This window comes from Myotis davidii, unplaced genomic scaffold (assembly GCF_000327345.1).
Source record: "Myotis davidii unplaced genomic scaffold, ASM32734v1 scaffold246, whole genome shotgun sequence".
Classification (NCBI taxonomy): domain Eukaryota; kingdom Metazoa; phylum Chordata; class Mammalia; order Chiroptera; family Vespertilionidae; genus Myotis; species Myotis davidii.
The window spans coordinates 343,107-359,563 of NW_006296542.1; the positions used below are offsets into that span (position 1 = coordinate 343,107).

A 16,457-nucleotide genomic window follows, 5' to 3' on the forward strand; every position below is an offset into this window, starting at 1 on the left:
AGGAGTTGGGCCCGACCGGGGGCTGGGCTGCCTGCTAGTGTGGCAGAGGTGGGCTATGGGCCCTGCCTGATTTTACAGACCTGGCCTTCAGCCCTGGGCTGATGAACTTGCATTCACTTCTAAGCGATGAGCGGTGGTGAGAGATTTTCAGAGAGTGCTGTGATGATGCTGTGTTTTCAGAAAGATCCCCTTCCTTCATGGCAGAGAGATGACAATCTGTGAGGCAACAAGTGAGATCTGAGAACATTAAGGAAGATAGACTCCTTAGCCCTGCATAGGTGATTGTAGAAAGGAGCGGAGGGAAGAGTGTGAGGTGGTTCAGAGCTCCGGTCTGGGCAACGGGGCGGGCTGTACCCTTCACCAAGAAGAGAAATACTGAAGGACAGTTTGGATAGAAAGAGGGTGAGTTTGGTTTTGTACTTTTCTTACTGCTGTTTGGACAACCAGCTGCCAAATGAACCGGGGCTAGGAGAGAGGTCTTGGATGTACATGAGGGGATTGTCAGCTTATTGCTGGTGGATGACGTTACCCGGGCATAATGTATAAGGACATGGGAAGAGGTGGAGGAGGGTGAGGAGTGCATGAGGGGAGAGGAAGTCAGGGCTCTTCCCAGTAGCCTGTCCCTGAAGGGAAAGGGGGAAGGGAGGGACGGTGTTACCTGACAGGTGTAGGGATGAGGGGGCAGGTGTAAGTAGGGGTGGGGTGGAGAGAGAGAAACAGACAGACAGACAGATGGTTTAAGAAGAGATACCTGAGTGTGTTTGCTGAGGAGAAGCCAGGAGAGAAGGAAAAGTTGAAGACAGGTTTGAGAGCTTATGGATGGGGAAGAGTCTCAGAGGAGATGGTGGGTTAGATGTGTGAGCCTTAGAAAGGAGAACAACTCCTCCTCCTCCTCCTCCTCCTCCTCCATTGAGGAAGTGCGCGTCTGATAACCTCAGTTTTCACTGGAGGAGGGTCCAGGTCCACCGTGGGGAGCGCAAAGTGGAGAGTCGTGAGACTTGGGAGAACGGTGGGGGTACAGAATGGAGATGGCATCTGGGGCTGGGCCCAGCTTGCTGGGGACCGTGGGTCTGTGTGGCCTCATCTGTATTGCAGTATGATTTTCAACAGCAGCACCGCAGTCTGGCTGAGTGCAGGGAGGGTGGGTACTTTGATTAATCTGGGATTTTGAGTTTTAGAGAAGAGTGAGCAGAAAGACAGCAGATGGGGTGTTTCAGAGGGCAGTTGATCTACTCTACTGCGGGGCCTAGGCTTTGTAAGGAAAGGACTACAACCAGGAGGTGGCTGATGGATCCAGAAAAAAAGGGAAGAATTGAAGAGCTGGGGGCCCCAGTGCAGTAGGAAAGCTTGTGTAGCCGAGTAACAGAGTGAGAAAGCCCAAAGGGTGGAATGACTTGATCAGAAAATGAGAATGTTAGAACCGAAGATGTTAGCCGTGAAGGGACTGAGGTGCTAGCCAGGTCTAAGGAGTGGCCATGACAGTCCATTGCTGGGGTGGTGGTGGAGGGTTTTGGAGGTGAGGACATCAAGGTTGAATAAAGTTAAGGCATTGGGTGGGTCATCCTGAGAACAGTGCCACCGTGATGGCAAGACTGAATGAAGAGGATGAGTTGGTCCGACAGTTGTGGGTTATTGTTAAGCTGAATGAAGAGGTTGACCAACTGGGAAAGATGCTCTGGAAGCCAGTGGTGGTGAGAAGGACTAAACGGTGGGAGATCTGTGGCGCTTCAGGAAAGAGAGCTGATGCCAGGAGGTGGGAGAAGGCTGGTATCCACGTGGCAGGGAGAAGCTGGAACACTTGTGCAGTGTTCCCAGCTGGGTTCCCAGTGGTACCCCAGCTCTATTGGACATTGAGAATGAGCAGGACACTGAGAGGATGGTGGTACAGGCAAGGTACTTGCAGCTGATGGGCTCCAGAAAGCACGATGAAAGGTAGGGAGTAAGGACAGTAGCAGAAGGGTAGGCCAGGAATGAAATAAAAAAACCTTACTTTCTCCCCCAGAAAACCCCAAAAGACCCACCGCTGTCAGACAGGCAGGATTATTATTTGAGCCCAATTTTGGAAATAAGAAAAGAAGTCAGACTTGAGCGGCTGTGCTCTTGAGTTAGTGACACATCCATGATTCACACGTGGGCCTCCCAGCATGAGGGCGCCCGGGCTACCCCAGAGCAGCATAACCCAGAGAGGCACCGCTGCTCCCCTGGCCAGTGGAACGGGCAGCAGGAGAGGGAAGAAGCCAGGCCAGCTTCTCTCTCTGCCTCCCCAGGCCACCCGGACATCCCGCAAGGCCATCGCCTTTGGCAAGCGCTCCCACTCCATGAAGCGGAACCTCAACACACCTGTCACCAAGGCGGGCTGGCTCTTCAAACAGGTGAGGCCCCTCTGCCCAGCGCTCTCCCCTTGTAGCACCGTAATGCCTCCGTGCTTACCATCGTCCGTGTCTGTTTTGGTATGTCCTCCCCTTGCTCATTTGGTGTATCTCTATGAATAAGTCTTCTAATGTTATGAAAGCTCAGAGAAGTCAAGTATCTTCCCAAAATCTCACAGAAAAATTGGTGTCATATTTGGGAATCCAGCTAGGTCTCCTGATGGGCACATACAATGATTTTGAAATGTGCTAGGCCACCCACCCTGTTGGGGCAACATACTCTCTCCTCCTCAGCTGGTCCTCTTGCTATGGCAGGGATGGTGGTGGTGGTGTCTCCTTTAAGTCTAGGTCCAGCAATTCTCCCCATTGTCCTTGCCACGGTCCCTGCCTGCCCTCTGCTCACTCATTCTGGCTCATTTCTTGCCCTTTTCATCTTTGGGGGGGAGGATGGGGGGCATTGGGGAGCCCTGAGGCCCAAGATGACAGAATTGAAGGTCACAGGCAATGACCCCATGTCAGGTGCCTGCATCTGGGGTCTCAAGAGGGTTGCTGCTACTTGTTAGTGGCCGAGCTGCAACCAGAGGCAGGATATCCTTCAAGTTAGTGCAGGGCCCCTTCTATGACCTCCGCTTCTCCCATGCCCAGCTCACAGCCCCTCCGTCTGTCTGTCTCCATGTGCTCCGCAGGCCAGCTCTGGGGTCAAGCAGTGGAACAAGCGCTGGTTCGTCCTGGTGGATCGCTGCCTCTTCTACTATAAAGGTGAGCTTGTCCCAGGCCTCAGGGGTTAGTGCCCACCACTTCTCCGATCTGCCAGACCACTACCAGCAGGTCCCCTACTGGCTGGAGCATGTACACTCATCCTCCTGTACCGTGGAACGCATGACCCGGTCCACGAAGGCAGCGGGTTTTGTCCATTGTGTCCAGTGCAGGTGCTCCATCAATGTGGAGTAGACGAATACCCCAGCTTCTGCCCTCTTTGTCCACCCAACACTCGCTCCCGACCCTCTCCAAAGCAGAGGAGGGCAAAGATCTGACGACATTGGTGCAGCAACCTTGAGGAAGGTGTTTTTGTTGTTGTTGTTGTTTTTAAATATATTTTATTGATTTTTTACAGAGAGGAAGGCAGAGAGATGAGAGTTAGAAACATCGATGAGAGAGAAACATCGATCAGCTGCCTCCTGCACATCTCCCAAGGTAATGCCCTTGACCAGAACCGAACCTGGGACCTTTCAGTCCGAAGGCCGATGCTCTATCCACTGAGCCAAACCAGTTTCGGTGAGGAAGGTGTTTTTATTTATTTATTATTTTTTTAATATATTTTTTTAAAATATATTTTATTGATTTTTTACAGAGAGGAAGGCAGAGAGATAGAGAGTTAGAAACATCGATGAGAGAGAAACATCGATCAGCTGCCTCTTGCACACTCCCTACTGGGGATATGCCCGCAACCAAGGCACATGCCCTTGACCGGAATTGAACCCGGGACCCTTCAGTCTGCAGGCCGACGCTCTATCCACTGAGCCAAACCGGTTTCGGCGAGGAAGGTGTTTTTAAAATGACACAGCAACACTGTCTCAGGGAGAGCACAGAGGGAGCAAGCAGGGTGGTGACGGTGGTGGTCCTGTCACCCTGACGCAGGGCACTGGGTAGAGAAGGGGAAACGTCTTTGCAGCAGAAGGGACTGTTCCCTTTTCCTTCTCGTCCCTCCGCGCCCCTCCACACCCCTCCACGCCCGGGAGCGGCAGAGCCTAGATTTCCCTGGGCTTTCCTGGAACAACTCTGTGAATCATTAACTTTGGCAAACAAAGGCTGTACCCAGTGACACACACCCCTCCCCAGTGCTGCTATTCTTGTGCCCTGAGCTGCTGCCACCTGAACTCTGAGGAGAGATCAGGAAGGAGCTGCATATACTAATACAGGTCCAGTCACAGAGAAAACCCCAAGATCGGGGCAGAGGAATCTGCCCAGGTGGGGTCTCCAGGATAGAGTGTGAACAAAGTTGGGGGAAGCCAGGATCTCCTCAGAGGAGAGACTCTGGGCTGGCATGAGAGAAGAACCTTAAAAATCTGTGCATGTCAGAGGGCACTGCCCTGGGGGTCACTATGCACTGAGGTGCTCTCAGGAGACCCCCTAAATGCAGACCTGGCCAGTACCGGGCAGAGCCATCTCCTCCAGGGGTGGACAGCCGCTGCTTTCCTGGTCTCCAGGCCTGGTCGCTCCTGCTCCTTCGGCTCAGCCCTGCTCTGGGTACCACACTGAGGTCTGCGTAGGAAGCTGGATGCTGGGCCCAGTATCTTGTGCAAGTGATGAGTGAGAAGAAAGAGAGAACTAGTGGAGTTTATAAGCTCGAAGAGATTTCTTCTGAACTCTCTCTGGGGGGTACATCTCCAGCCCAGGGCATAAGGAGCTATTCTGGGCGAGTGGGGAGTGTCTTGCCATGGCCTCATGGCTGCTCCCATCCTGTCCCACAGAACACCCTGCCCTCCGGGCCTCCTGCTGACAGCTGGGTGCCCGACTGGCTAATCCATCAGGCTCCTCTGGAGATCCAGGATGAATTATGTAACAGCCTGATCCAGGGACCAGAGGACCAGAAGGCCATGCGGGGGCAGGTGTTCCCTGAGACAGAGATGTAAAGGGGTGTGCGTCCGCGTCAGGAGAGGACAAAGCAAGCTGCTGGGTGCAGGGAAGAACCTTAGAAACAGAGGAGCCAGGACCACAGAGGGCACCGTCCACGCTCCCATGCCCCATCCCACGATCCTGCTGTGTATGGCCGCTGGAACAGTCTTTAGTTGGGCAGGCACTGTGCACGGTGGAATGGTTAAGAATGACGGCTTGGGGGTCAGACTGCGGGGGTTCAAAGACCAGTCCTCCACTTTCTACTTACGTCACTTTGGACAAATTACTTAACCTCTCTGCGTCTCAGAAAACGGGGATCATAGCAGCCCCTGTCCACAGGATTGTTGAGAGGATTCAATGCATGAAGGCTTTTCACTTAGAACAGTTTCTGACGTAGAACAATGAGCTCTAATTGGTTTGCCTGCTTGTGTACTAGAACGCCAGCTCCCCGAGGGTGGGGCTGCTTCCCTGTCATTCACCTGTAGCCACGCCCAGAGCCTGTCCACAGCCAGCACATGCCCCAGTGCCCCCATCCAAGAGCATGCCTCTTGGTGGTGTGGGGTGCAGACCACAGCCCGCGTGCTGGTGTGTGTGGCCTGGCGTGCCTACTGGAGATGAGCAACAGATGTGTGTTGCAGTTTATCATAACAGGACTGACATGCTCCTGTCTCCTCCCCTGCACACGCATGCACACACACATGCATGCACACACGCATGCACGCACGCACACACACACGCACATCTCACCTGCCTCTCTTTCCTGACAGATGAGAAGGAGGAGAGCATCCTGGGCAGCATCCCCCTCCTGAGTTTCCGGGTGGCCGCCGTGCAGCCCTCGGACAACATCAGCCGAAAACACACCTTTAAGGTCAGTTGGTGGGAAATTCCTCTCCCAGGTCAGATGCTGGGGGGGGGGGGCTGTTCTCCTAGAGCACAGGGGGATGGAGAAGGGTCAAGAGCCACCTTCCGAGGAGTCGGAGTTGTAGTGGAGGGAGCGAGTGGGCAGTGCCCTGGACTCCATGCGGGCCGTCCTGAGGCTGAGCAGAGGCCATGTGGGACCCCGTCCTCTTTCCCGGGGGTTGGGTGGGTGACCTCCCCAGGGTAGGCCAGTAGGGACGTGCTTCAGTGGTACCCCAGTTTTTTCCTGGGAGGAGGGAGGAGCGTATCAGCTCTATTAGGATAAATATCGATAAATGTAGCCAGTTATTTCCTGAGCCTGGGGACCCTCTGCCCAGTGGCCAGGCACCTCACAGTGAGGCAGGAGATGGGCCGGAGAGGGGCTGAGATGCTTTCTGGAAAGTCTTCCTCCCCACCTTGGGCCCAGGAAACTAGATCTACAACAAACTTACTCGAATTTCAGTCTTTAGAGGAAATTAGAGGTTGAGTTTCATTATAATCAAGAGAAACAAACCTCATGTAGACAATTGGAGAGAGCAAGTGTGCTCAGCTGCCCGCTCAGCACGCTCCCCCGAGCCCCGTGGGGATCCGCCCCTCAGAGGCTGCAGCTGGCTCATCCCAGGCAGGGTTTTTCCACATTTAGAAACGCACGACCTTTTAAACATGATTTTTGTGTTTTATGATGAAAAGGCTCTAGGCTCCTTTTCCTTTTCCAAATATGAAGTTCCGGTGCCGCCCATGCATTTTCTCAGCACCAAGCCCGCTCTCCCAGCGGAGAGTCGCTGCCCAAGGCCCTGCAGACCTAAAGCCGTGCTGGCAGGGAGGGGGCCTGCAGGTCACCCCAGGCCAGGGTCCGAGCCTCAGAGGCCGCCCCTTCCTGTCCCTCCCACTCTGACCACTGACCACCGAGAGGCGGTGGGCAGCACACACAGGTGCTGCTCGGGGAACGAGGAGGGGCTTCCCTGGCCCGTAATTAGTTTCCAGCCTCCCGGGGTCCTGTCTGGCAGAGGTGTGAACAGAATGAACAATTAATAAAACTCGGGCTCCAGGGAGCCGGTTCTCGCTGTGGAAATAGGAACAGGCTGTTTAACCAACAGCAGACGCACACACCCACACAGGCAGACAGCCTGTCACCCTCCCCCCAGACCTGTGCGCAGACACATGCTCGGAGCTCAGCCGGCCTCCGATGAACACGATGGCTAACACCCCCACCACAAACCCCAGATCTCACTTCTGTGCCATCACCGCCCTCCTCCCTCCCCGTCCCCCAAGGAGTTCGTTTCTCTTTAAACCAATTGGGGAGCAGTGCTCAGTGGCCACAAAGGGGTGGCTATTCAGAGGCCCCTCCCAGGGAAGGGAGGGCTGCTGACACAGATGGAGGCTTCTCCTGCTGTGGCCACCAAGCAAAACTCTTGGGGTGGCTGCTAATGAACCTGACTGTCCCTGCCCAGCCCACTGCTGAATGTGGGACTTCTTCCTGCCCCGGCCCCAGGGGGGCTTGGTAGACTTCACCCCACTGGGGCACCTCCCTCCATTCTCTGGTCCCCTTTCCTGGTTCCAGGCGAGTGTTCCTCCCACTGCCCTTCAGTCGCCCCGCCTTCCCCAGGCCCGCTGCCCGCCTCCCTGTCGCCAGCAGCTGTTCCCTGGCCCTTGCTCCCTCCTTGTTTCCCTGGGGGCACGTCCTGTCCTCCAGCTTGACCTTGACTCTTCAAGTGCAAAGAGCATGCGTTTGCCTTCCCTGCACCTGGTGCAGCAGTGGTCTGGAGGGTCAGAAGATGCTGAGCGTTTAGCTCACTTGCTGCCCACTCCCACCAGCCCCAGGACACACCCAGGGTCCCGCCCGTGTCTCTCCTCTGCGGCAACCCTGTGTTCTCCACCTCAGAGGGCTTGCCTCGGGCCTGATCGGCGCGTCCCTGTGTAGTTTCAACCCCCAGACACCTCCTCACAGTTCGCTGGCTTTTCCTCAGCACCTCCCTGCCTCTGCCGATGTGCTGGCCCCTGCTGAGGGCGGGGACTGGCAGGGTCCAGGGGAAGGAGGACCAGCCCTGCCCTCACTGGGTACAGAGGATGTGCCCTCACTGGGGAAGGGCTCCCGCCAGAAGGGCATCCTGTGCAGGGGGCAGGGGGCTGCGGTGGAGTACGGGTCCAGCCAGGAGAGCATTTGGAGGGTGTGGGTTTGACATTGCTGTTCAGGAAAGCCCTGGCGCTTGGTCAGAGGAGCCCTGTCTTCTCTCCTTTCAACACCCAGAGCACCCAAGGGGTCAGAGGGCAACGTGAGGTTCCCATCGGAGACTTAATCACGTCAGGATCTCGTGCACGCTGGGATAAACGTGCTTTTCCTGGGAGACCCGGCTGTCACCTGGGGGGTATCCGAGGTCCCACAAGGAATCTAGCCTGGAGCTTCTTGTCCTTGGGCCCAAGAATCTCGAGTTTCACCAAGTAGACCCTCCCTCCTCCCTTCCACAACCCAGAGCTGGTCAGGGACAGAGGGAGGGTTAGTGCTGAGAATCCCTGACTCACCCCGCCTGCCGGGATTCCCTGGTGCAAGCTCTGCACTCCCCCTCCTGGCGGGCTGAGCTGGGTGCTGTTGTCCCGATGGTGACACGGAGCAGGAGGGGATTGTCTGAATAGCCTCCGCTTCAGTCCCCTCCCAACCTTCCTGCCACGCGGTGTCTGTCTCGCCCTCTGGTGTTTGGTTGACCTGTTCTCTACTCTCCTCCTCCCGACTGCGTGAGGACCCTGCTCTGGACAGGAGCTTCCTTCTGGGTTCCCGCCTGCCGCACCTGCTCGTGGCCGCCGACTAGGTAGCGTGCTCTGCCTGTGTGCATGCCCCCTGCATGCCCGGAGAGGGCCAGGCCGTCTTTGCACGGATGAGACAGAGCTGGCTTCTCAGAGACCCAGGGGTCTCTCCCAGACTTCGGCTAATTGCCCTTCAAATCAAAGATAGAATTTGATGGGAGAGCGGGCACGGTAATTGTCCCTCCTGCTGCTAATCACCCCAGGTGGGGCAGGTAAGCTTACCTGGGCTGCCCCGTGGTGTCCAGAGAGCTAGCCAGGCAGACACCTGAGCACCAGCTGGGGCACTTGGGGTACCTGTGGGCCACCCTCCTCAGCTTGCCCCCGAGCTCCCTGTGGGGAAAAGAGCCGCAGGTCCTGGGAGCGGCCCTTCTGACCACCTCTTCTGTGGGGATGGGTGTCTTCTCCCTACAGGTGACCGTGTGCTGGGTGGACGAGGCCGGGGCCAGTTCCACGCACTCCCTCTCCCCACAGGCTGAGCACGCCGGGGTCCGCACCTACTTCTTCAGCGCCGAGAGCCCCGAGGAGCAGGAGGCCTGGATCCAGGCCATGGGGGAGGCTGCCCGGGTACAGATCCCCCCAGCCCAGAAGTCTGTGCCCCAAACTGTGCGTCTCAAGTGAGTGCCCGGCTTCTGGGCCTCGGGGGGCTGGGAGGGAAGCTAGAGAAAGAGAGAGAGAAGAAGGGCCCGCTCGATGCCATCGCTGAACCCAGTGTGCTGGCAGAAGCACAGAGCAGGGTGCCGGGCGAGGCCATCTTAGAGCCGGCAGCCTGTTCCCCTGGCCGGCTCTGCCTCTGTTCTCTGAGCTGGTGGAGGCCAAGAGAGTGCCAGGTTCCGGGGGGGCCTGGCCAGGAGCCAAAGGCCAGGGTCACGTGCTGCTTTCCTGGGCTGTGCCGGTGAGGGGCACAGCCTTAAGGAAGGTAGACTCCGGTTCGAATCCCAGCTTGGTCACTTACACACAGTGTGGCCTCAGGTTAAGTGACTGCACCTCTGTGGACCTGAGCTTGCTTTCCTCAGAGGCAGCAATTATGAGCTTACCTTGTAGGCCGTTGTGAGGACTAAGCAGTGTGCAAGATGCTGGTATGTCGGGAGCACTCAGGACATGGCTGTGCCCATCACATCCCCAGCCGCAGTCTAGGCGCCTGCCTCTCCTCGAGCTGGTGTTGAATCAGATGCTAACGGGGATCCAGAAGGAGGTGACACAGTGTAGACCCCAAGTCTATGCGCATGCCTTAGAAATGGTTACCAAGCAATGTCTCAACACCAACGCTTGGATGTGTTGAATTTGAGAAACTGTAGGGAGAACACTGTTATGAGATTCCACCTTGGCTCCACCCATGGGGTGTACTTCTGGTGGTTCCCTCATCATTTCATAAAAACCTACTATGAATAGCAATGTGTAAGGCGCTCAATCGGGCACCAGGAAAACGAGGGAGCAAAATTCTGACGCGTTCCTGTCCCGTGGAGCTTACATTCTAACAAGAAGTCAGTCCTGGGAGAAACTTGCTTTCGGGAAGGGAACTAGCATGTCTCCATGCTGTGCAGTTTGAGGCAACAGCTTCTGCCCGCTGCCTCCCCTGTGTGGCCTCACAGGGGTCCTGAAGGGGGAGGCAGGTGCTGAAGGGAGTGGAGTGGCCCGTGGGAGACCTGGAGGGCAGAAAGAGATGGCCCAGGCAGATCGGATGACTTTTTCTAATCACTGGGCAACAGAATTGTAATGTATTAAATTCTGCTCCCGTTGCTACCTTCCTGCCCCTCCTTCTCCACTCCCTTCCTCCCTCCCTGGGTACCACCCCCCACCCAACTCCGTGCTGGGCTGGAATCTCTTACGCTGTCTCCCTTGGCACCCTGCAGCCACGAGAAGCCAGACTCGGAGAACACCCCACCCAGCCAACACCACCACCAGCCGCCTCACAACAGCTTCCCCAACCCGGAGCCGGAGGCCAAGACTCGAGGGGAGGGCGATGGCCGAGGCTGCGAGAAGGCGGAGAGGAGGCCTGAGAGGCCCGACATCCAGAGCGAGCCTCTGGTGAAAGCCAATGGCATCCAAGCTGGGCCGGAACCAGCCTCAGAGCCAGGCAGCCCTTACCCGGGGGGCCCGAGGGTCCCCGGGGGCGGGGAGCGGCCCCCCCAGCCCAACGGCTGGCAGTACGGCTCCCCAAGCCGGCCAGGGAGCACAGCTTTCCCGCCCCAGGACTCAGAGAGTGGGGGACGCCGGCCGAGCTTCCCCCCACATGCCAACCCCGACAAGATTGCCCAGCGCAAGAGCTCCATGAGCCAGCTCCAGCAGTGGGTGAACCTGCGTCGGGGGGTGCCTCCCCCCGAAGACCTTCGGAGGTGAGGCCTGCGGAGGGGCAGGGGTGGAGCTGGGGTGCTGGTGCCACAAGGGCGGGGGCTGGGGGAGCAACAGGGGAGGCACCCCCCGTTGGAAACCTTCTGGCAGCCAAGAAAGCCCCAGGGTCCCCGCTTGCCCAAGTCCTTTGCTGCCCTCGTGGCTCCCTCAGCCGGATTTTGCTCTCTATCTGCTTCCTTTGGAGGCAGGGACAGAGCACCCAGTGTCTCTCCACAGGGTGTGGGGGGCCCAGGAAGCAGGCAGGCAGCTTGGGAGGGTCCCTAACCTTGTCCCTGTCAGACTTCTGTCCCCGGGCTTCTGGCCCTCCCACCACATCCTGTGTTCCAGTGTCTCTACCAGTGGGAGACCCATGGTCAGCCACCGCGCCAGCCCATCCCCGAGCAGCTCTGACTGTGAAAGCCAATGTTTATGGGCCGTTTTTCAAAAGAGAAAAGAAACAAAGTGTTGCCACTCATTGACCCCAGTTCTGCCCTCTGTACCAACGGACTCTTTTATCGAGGGACTGGCTTTCAAACACGGGGAGGTTCTCATTGGGCCCTGGGGGCCGGGCAGCTTGGGCAGTGTGGGCAGGGGCAGTGTCCTAGCAGCTCCGAGGGCTGCTCCCTGCTGGTGGTCTGGCGCCTGGCCGCTGGCCCTGCCCGAGAGCGAGCGCCTCCCTTGGCCCAGGTCCCATCAGAGCAGGGGAGCCGCTCTGTTCCTCTGTGGCCGCCTCCGGGTGCCTGGGACACTCGCTCTCTTCTGTGTGGGACAGGATCTGATAAATAGATTCACGGAGATAGAGATGGCTAATAAGGCTTAAAGTTTCTCCCCGGGGGGATTGCATTTTAAGAGACAGAGATGGAAGCTCGGGGAGCTGGTTGAGGGAGGAGCTCTGAGGACGGGGTCTTCCCTGAACCTCTGGACACAAACCTGGTGCCCGGGGTGCTCACAAGGCCAGCCCGAGGCACCCCTCATGCGATCACATCCCACCCCAGGCTGGAGGGCTCCGGAATGTGGCTGGATGAGGCCCTGCCCACTGTGTCCACGTCTGACACTGTCCTCTCTCTCAGTCCCTCAAGGTTCTACCCCGTGTCCCGCAGGGGCCCTGAGTATTGTGGCCCCTACTCCTCCCCGTTCCCCGACGATTACCAGTACTACCCGCCGGGCGTGCGGCCGGACAGCATCTGCTCCATGCCCGCCTACGACCGCATCAGCCCGCCCTGGGCCCTGGAGGACAAGCGCCACTCCTTCCGCAACGGGTGCGGGTGGAAGGAGCCCGCCAGCTACGGGCGGCAGGATGGCACCATCTGGATCCCCAGCCCCTCCCGGCAGCCCGTCTATTACGATGAGCTGGACGCCGCCTCTGGCTCCCTGCGCCGCCTGTCCTTGCAGCCCCGGTCCCACTCTGTGCCCCGCTCGCCCAGCCAAGGCTCCTACAGCCGCACCCGCATCTACTCCCCCGTCCGCTCGCCCAGCGCCCGTTTTGAGCGGCTGCCGCCCCGCAGCGAGGACATCTATGTGGACCCCACCGCCTATGTGATGAGACGCTCCATCAGCTCGCCCAAGGTGAGCCACCAGCCTGCCCCTCCCTCCTCACCCCCGGGAGTTCCCCAGAAGCCTGAGACCATCTGCTGAGAAGAGGTGGCGATGCGGGAGCATCTGGGACATGGGGACCCTGGGCTGTGTGTTGACAGGGCCAGCAGTGCGCCCAGGGAGCCCCTGGCCCTGTGGTTCCGTCCCCAGGAGACCTGCCCTGGGGGACATGCCTTGCCCGCTACGTAGGAACGTTGCTGTCTGTGCCCATGGCCAGATTATGCCAAGAACCCTCGTTCTCTATAAGAGGCGGAGAGGGCTCTGGTGTTCAGATCTGCAGGACTGAACAGGTCATTGCCAGGATCTCGCACTGGAGCAAAGCTGTCCATTTGAGTTTGGAATCTGCTCTGGGACAGGATACACATATCCCTAACCTTGAACTTCAGTTGGTGGGGAAGTTCGCATCCCAGCCAGACCCTCTCACCTCTCCAATCCCCTTTCTCTTCCAGTATGATTACCTGGGAGACAGGCGGCCAGTCCCTGCAGGACTGTACCCCTACAACTACCCACCACCCCCCACGGTTCACGATAAGATGGTACGTCCTCTCCTCCCCCACACTCCCCTCAGGACCGCTCCTCCCTCCCGGAGGGCTCCGTGCCCCCTGCCTGGCCCATGTGGTTGTTAGTAGCCTCTGGATACCTCCTTCCTCCCGGCCAGGACTCTGACCCCAGGAGAGTTTGGTGCCAGTTGCCCCTTCCCTGTGACACGGGGCAGAGACGCAAGGACAGATCTGGAACGTTGTGATGTCCTGAGCCTCTGGCCTCAGAGCAATCCTGCAGCTCGTCCGGGGGGCCTGGACAGGGGCTCGGATTGCCGGCCGGGAAGCCATTCGGGCTAGAACTCCCAGCAGGCATGGCCTCACACCCCTTCCCCCCAAGTGCACCTGCTTCCGTTTGTCCTGGCCTGGAATGCCGCCCTGGGGACAGAGGCTGGCAGAGCTGGGGGAGAAGAGATGTCCCATATCGTTTCCTCGTTCCTCTCCCTCTACTGTGTCCTTTCCTAAGAAGTTTTGTCTCCACCTGGAGAACTAGAGCTGAGGGGCGGCCGAACTGTCATCTCCCCAGGCCTGTTGCTGTCCCCCTCCCTGCACAGCACCTTGAGGCCAGGGTGGAGGAGGCCGGGCAGGGAGGGCTGCACCCCCGTACCCTCTCCTCCTCTGCCAGCCTCCAAACCCCAGCCTTACCCACGTAAATGCGCCCACCCAGAAACAGCAGATTCCCCAGGAAACTGGGCAACATCTGCTGGAGGTGCTGACCAGACCACTCAGTGGCTCCTCCTCACCTGGAGGGCCTGCCGACCAGGGAGCCCCAAGGGGCCCCCGTGTCTCCATGGCTGGCTGGGGCAGTCCAGCAGGCAGCCCCCCGCGCCTGCCCACATCCTCGCCCCACCCTCCCCCAGGACTCCACGGCAGAGAGGCCTCTGTCCTTGCCCAGCTAACTCTTAACTGCTTTGCTTCCTTTTTATTGTTTTCTTTTGTCCTGTTCCTGATTGTTTGTGTTGCCGTTGGGCCTCGGGTTCCGGGTAGGATGAACTTTTAGACCTTCAGTTGCAAAGAAACCTAGAGTATTTGGATCAGCAGGTAGGCAGAGCTGGTGCCCCCTCGCCACCCCTGCTCCTGTCCCGTCTCCCCGCTCCTCCCCGCCTCCTCCCTGCCTCCTCATCTTCCATCCATCTGACAGCCTTTGTTGGCACAACCAGGACACAACAAAGTGGCCTATATTTTGGTTTGCGCCTTCACACCCCTTCCCTCCCGAGCTTTTTAGGGCAGCTGGGAGTTTCCCGGGGAAGGAGAATATAGATGGCCCCATGAATAATGAATGCCACCTCCTGTTAGTTCAGCCAGATGGGACTGCCCCCAGGGGCAGGCGGGAATTTGCATCTTTGCTGGAGAGAGTAGCACAGATGAGATGCTAGGGCCTAACATGCTAAGGTTTAGTTCAGCGGGAATCTGGGAAATGACCCTGTTAGACTCTGCAGTTTGTAAACAGGATGACAGACTTGTCCTAGGATGGTTCAAAAACCCTATCGATTCGGTATATTTGTTAGTTCACATACATGCACAGCGTAGGGTGGACAGAGGGAGCCGTTTCAACCCAGTTTCACAGATGAGCGTCCTGAAGAGGCAGAGATTGTTCCCACGGGATGGAAGCCATGGGCTGCCTGGGCTGGGCTCCTGGGCTCTCTGCCCATTGGCCACCTGGCCTTGTAGGCTCCGGGGGCGGTGACACTCACAGCCAGGGGTCAGCACGCCGGGCATTTCTCTGAGCACATCCTCCCGTGCTCAGATCTGTGCTACAAATCATGGGAGGCAGCCTGAGGCGGTGGGGAACATCACAATGGTAGTAATAGCCACAACAATGGCCGCAGCGACCAGAATTGGCTGCTTCCTCTGTCTGCTTCCTCTGTGGTCCGTGCTGTTCTAAGCACTTCACAGAGTCTAACTCATTCAATCTTGATAGAAACCCTGCAAGGGGGGTGCTCTGATGATCCCCTTTTACAACTGGTAAAACTAAAGCTCAGAGAGGCTAGAAAGTGGGCAGAGGACACACAGCCGGTGCATGGCAGAGCGTGGAATAGGAGTCTGAGCTTTGACCTGGTTTACAGCTGCGGAAACATCTAGTAAATGAAGAAACCACACCTCATCGGGATGGTTTTGTGCTCTCGGAGCTGTCGAAAGAAGCAGAAGCATGGCGTCAGAGGCGATAACCATGACCGTGGATGGGTCTAGTCACAGCACGTGACAAGCACCTCACTGGGCCTCATGTCTTTGTCACTCTTCCTCGCAGAAGGCCTGGGGCACGGGAAGCGCTGACACCTGCATGTCCATCAGCAGGGAGGGCTCCCAGCCCGCAAGGACCTTGCAGTTAGTTCCAGAAAGCAGCACTGTGCTGCCCAGTCCCTGAGGGTGTCCGGTCCGTGGATAACCAGGAGGCCAAGCCCGAGCAGGCCTGGAAGCCCTGACCCCCAGCCCCATAGCTGGGTCTGCTGGGCCCTGGGCCCCAGGCAGGCTCTCCTTCCTGCGGCCCGTCCACAGTGCCTGGCTGTCCGGTTATTCAGTGCAGACAGCAGTGCCTCTACTGGGGCCTCTGTCCTCCCAGAGGGGCGGGGCTTCAGAAATAACCTTTCGGAGTTGTCCTCCTCAATAAACAGATATCCTAGATATTCTTAGGAGGCGGTTTGACATGATAAGCCTTCTGAACACAGAGTCAGACACTGCACTTCAGTTCCAGCTCTGCCATTTACAAGGATTTTGCTTTCTTGTTGTTTTTTTACCTTGAAAATGTCTCTAGTCTCTCTGGGCCTTTGTTTTCTCCATTATAAAATAGTCATCATAGAACCTGCCCTCCCTGCCTCCAGAGGTATCGGGGGAACGAGTAAGAATGCATTTGAGAGCGTGTTATCAGGCATTGGCAATAAGTGGTCATTGCTGCTCTGGTTATTTTATTGTTCTTTTTCTTCTAAAACTCAATTTCAAGTATTACTGAGCGCCCTTATTATGTATAAGGCACTGGGCTAGGTGCTGTCTCAGACAGAAGATGGTACCCAGGAGTCTTCCTAGAGACAGGCCCTACCTGGGCTGAAAGAGCTCGAGTCACACCAGGGTGGGTACAGGCCTGGGTGGGGCCAGTCCTGCTTCTCTCCTTTCTTCTCCAGATCCGCTTATAAAATAGTCATCATAGAACCTGCCCTCCCTGCCTCCAGAGGTATCGGGGGAACGAGTAAGAATGCATTTGAGAGCGTGTTATCAGGCATTGGCAATAAGTGGTCATTGCTGCTCTGGTTATTTTATTGTTCTTTTTCTTCTAAAACTCAATTTCAAGTATTACTGAGCGCCCTTATTATGTATAAGGCAC

The 16,457-nt window shown here is 57.3% G+C and overlaps 1 protein-coding gene across 22 annotated transcripts in view; it reads left to right on the forward strand.

Annotated features, from left to right (window-relative positions):
• The window catches only part of PLEKHA6 (pleckstrin homology domain containing A6), a 142,557-nt gene that overhangs the window by 103,910 nt on the left and 22,190 nt on the right, over positions 1-16,457 (forward strand). For 14 of the 22 annotated variants that reach the window (XM_006771976.2, XM_006771974.2, XM_006771977.2 and 11 more), the window contains 8 exons: positions 2,268-2,372; positions 3,056-3,128; positions 5,753-5,853; positions 9,093-9,295; positions 10,532-11,014; positions 12,080-12,575; positions 13,052-13,138; positions 14,129-14,182. In XM_006771976.2, the coding sequence (XP_006772039.1) occupies positions 2,268-2,372; positions 3,056-3,128; positions 5,753-5,853; positions 9,093-9,295; positions 10,532-11,014; positions 12,080-12,575; positions 13,052-13,138; positions 14,129-14,182 (1,602 nt within the window). Of the gene's footprint in view, positions 1-2,267; positions 2,373-3,055; positions 3,129-5,752; positions 5,854-8,011; positions 8,687-9,092; positions 9,296-10,531; positions 11,015-12,079; positions 12,576-13,051; positions 13,139-14,128; positions 14,183-16,457 lie in introns of those variants that run through there. The other 8 variants (XM_006771965.2, XM_006771970.2, XM_006771980.2 and 5 more) reach the window with 6 other exon arrangements.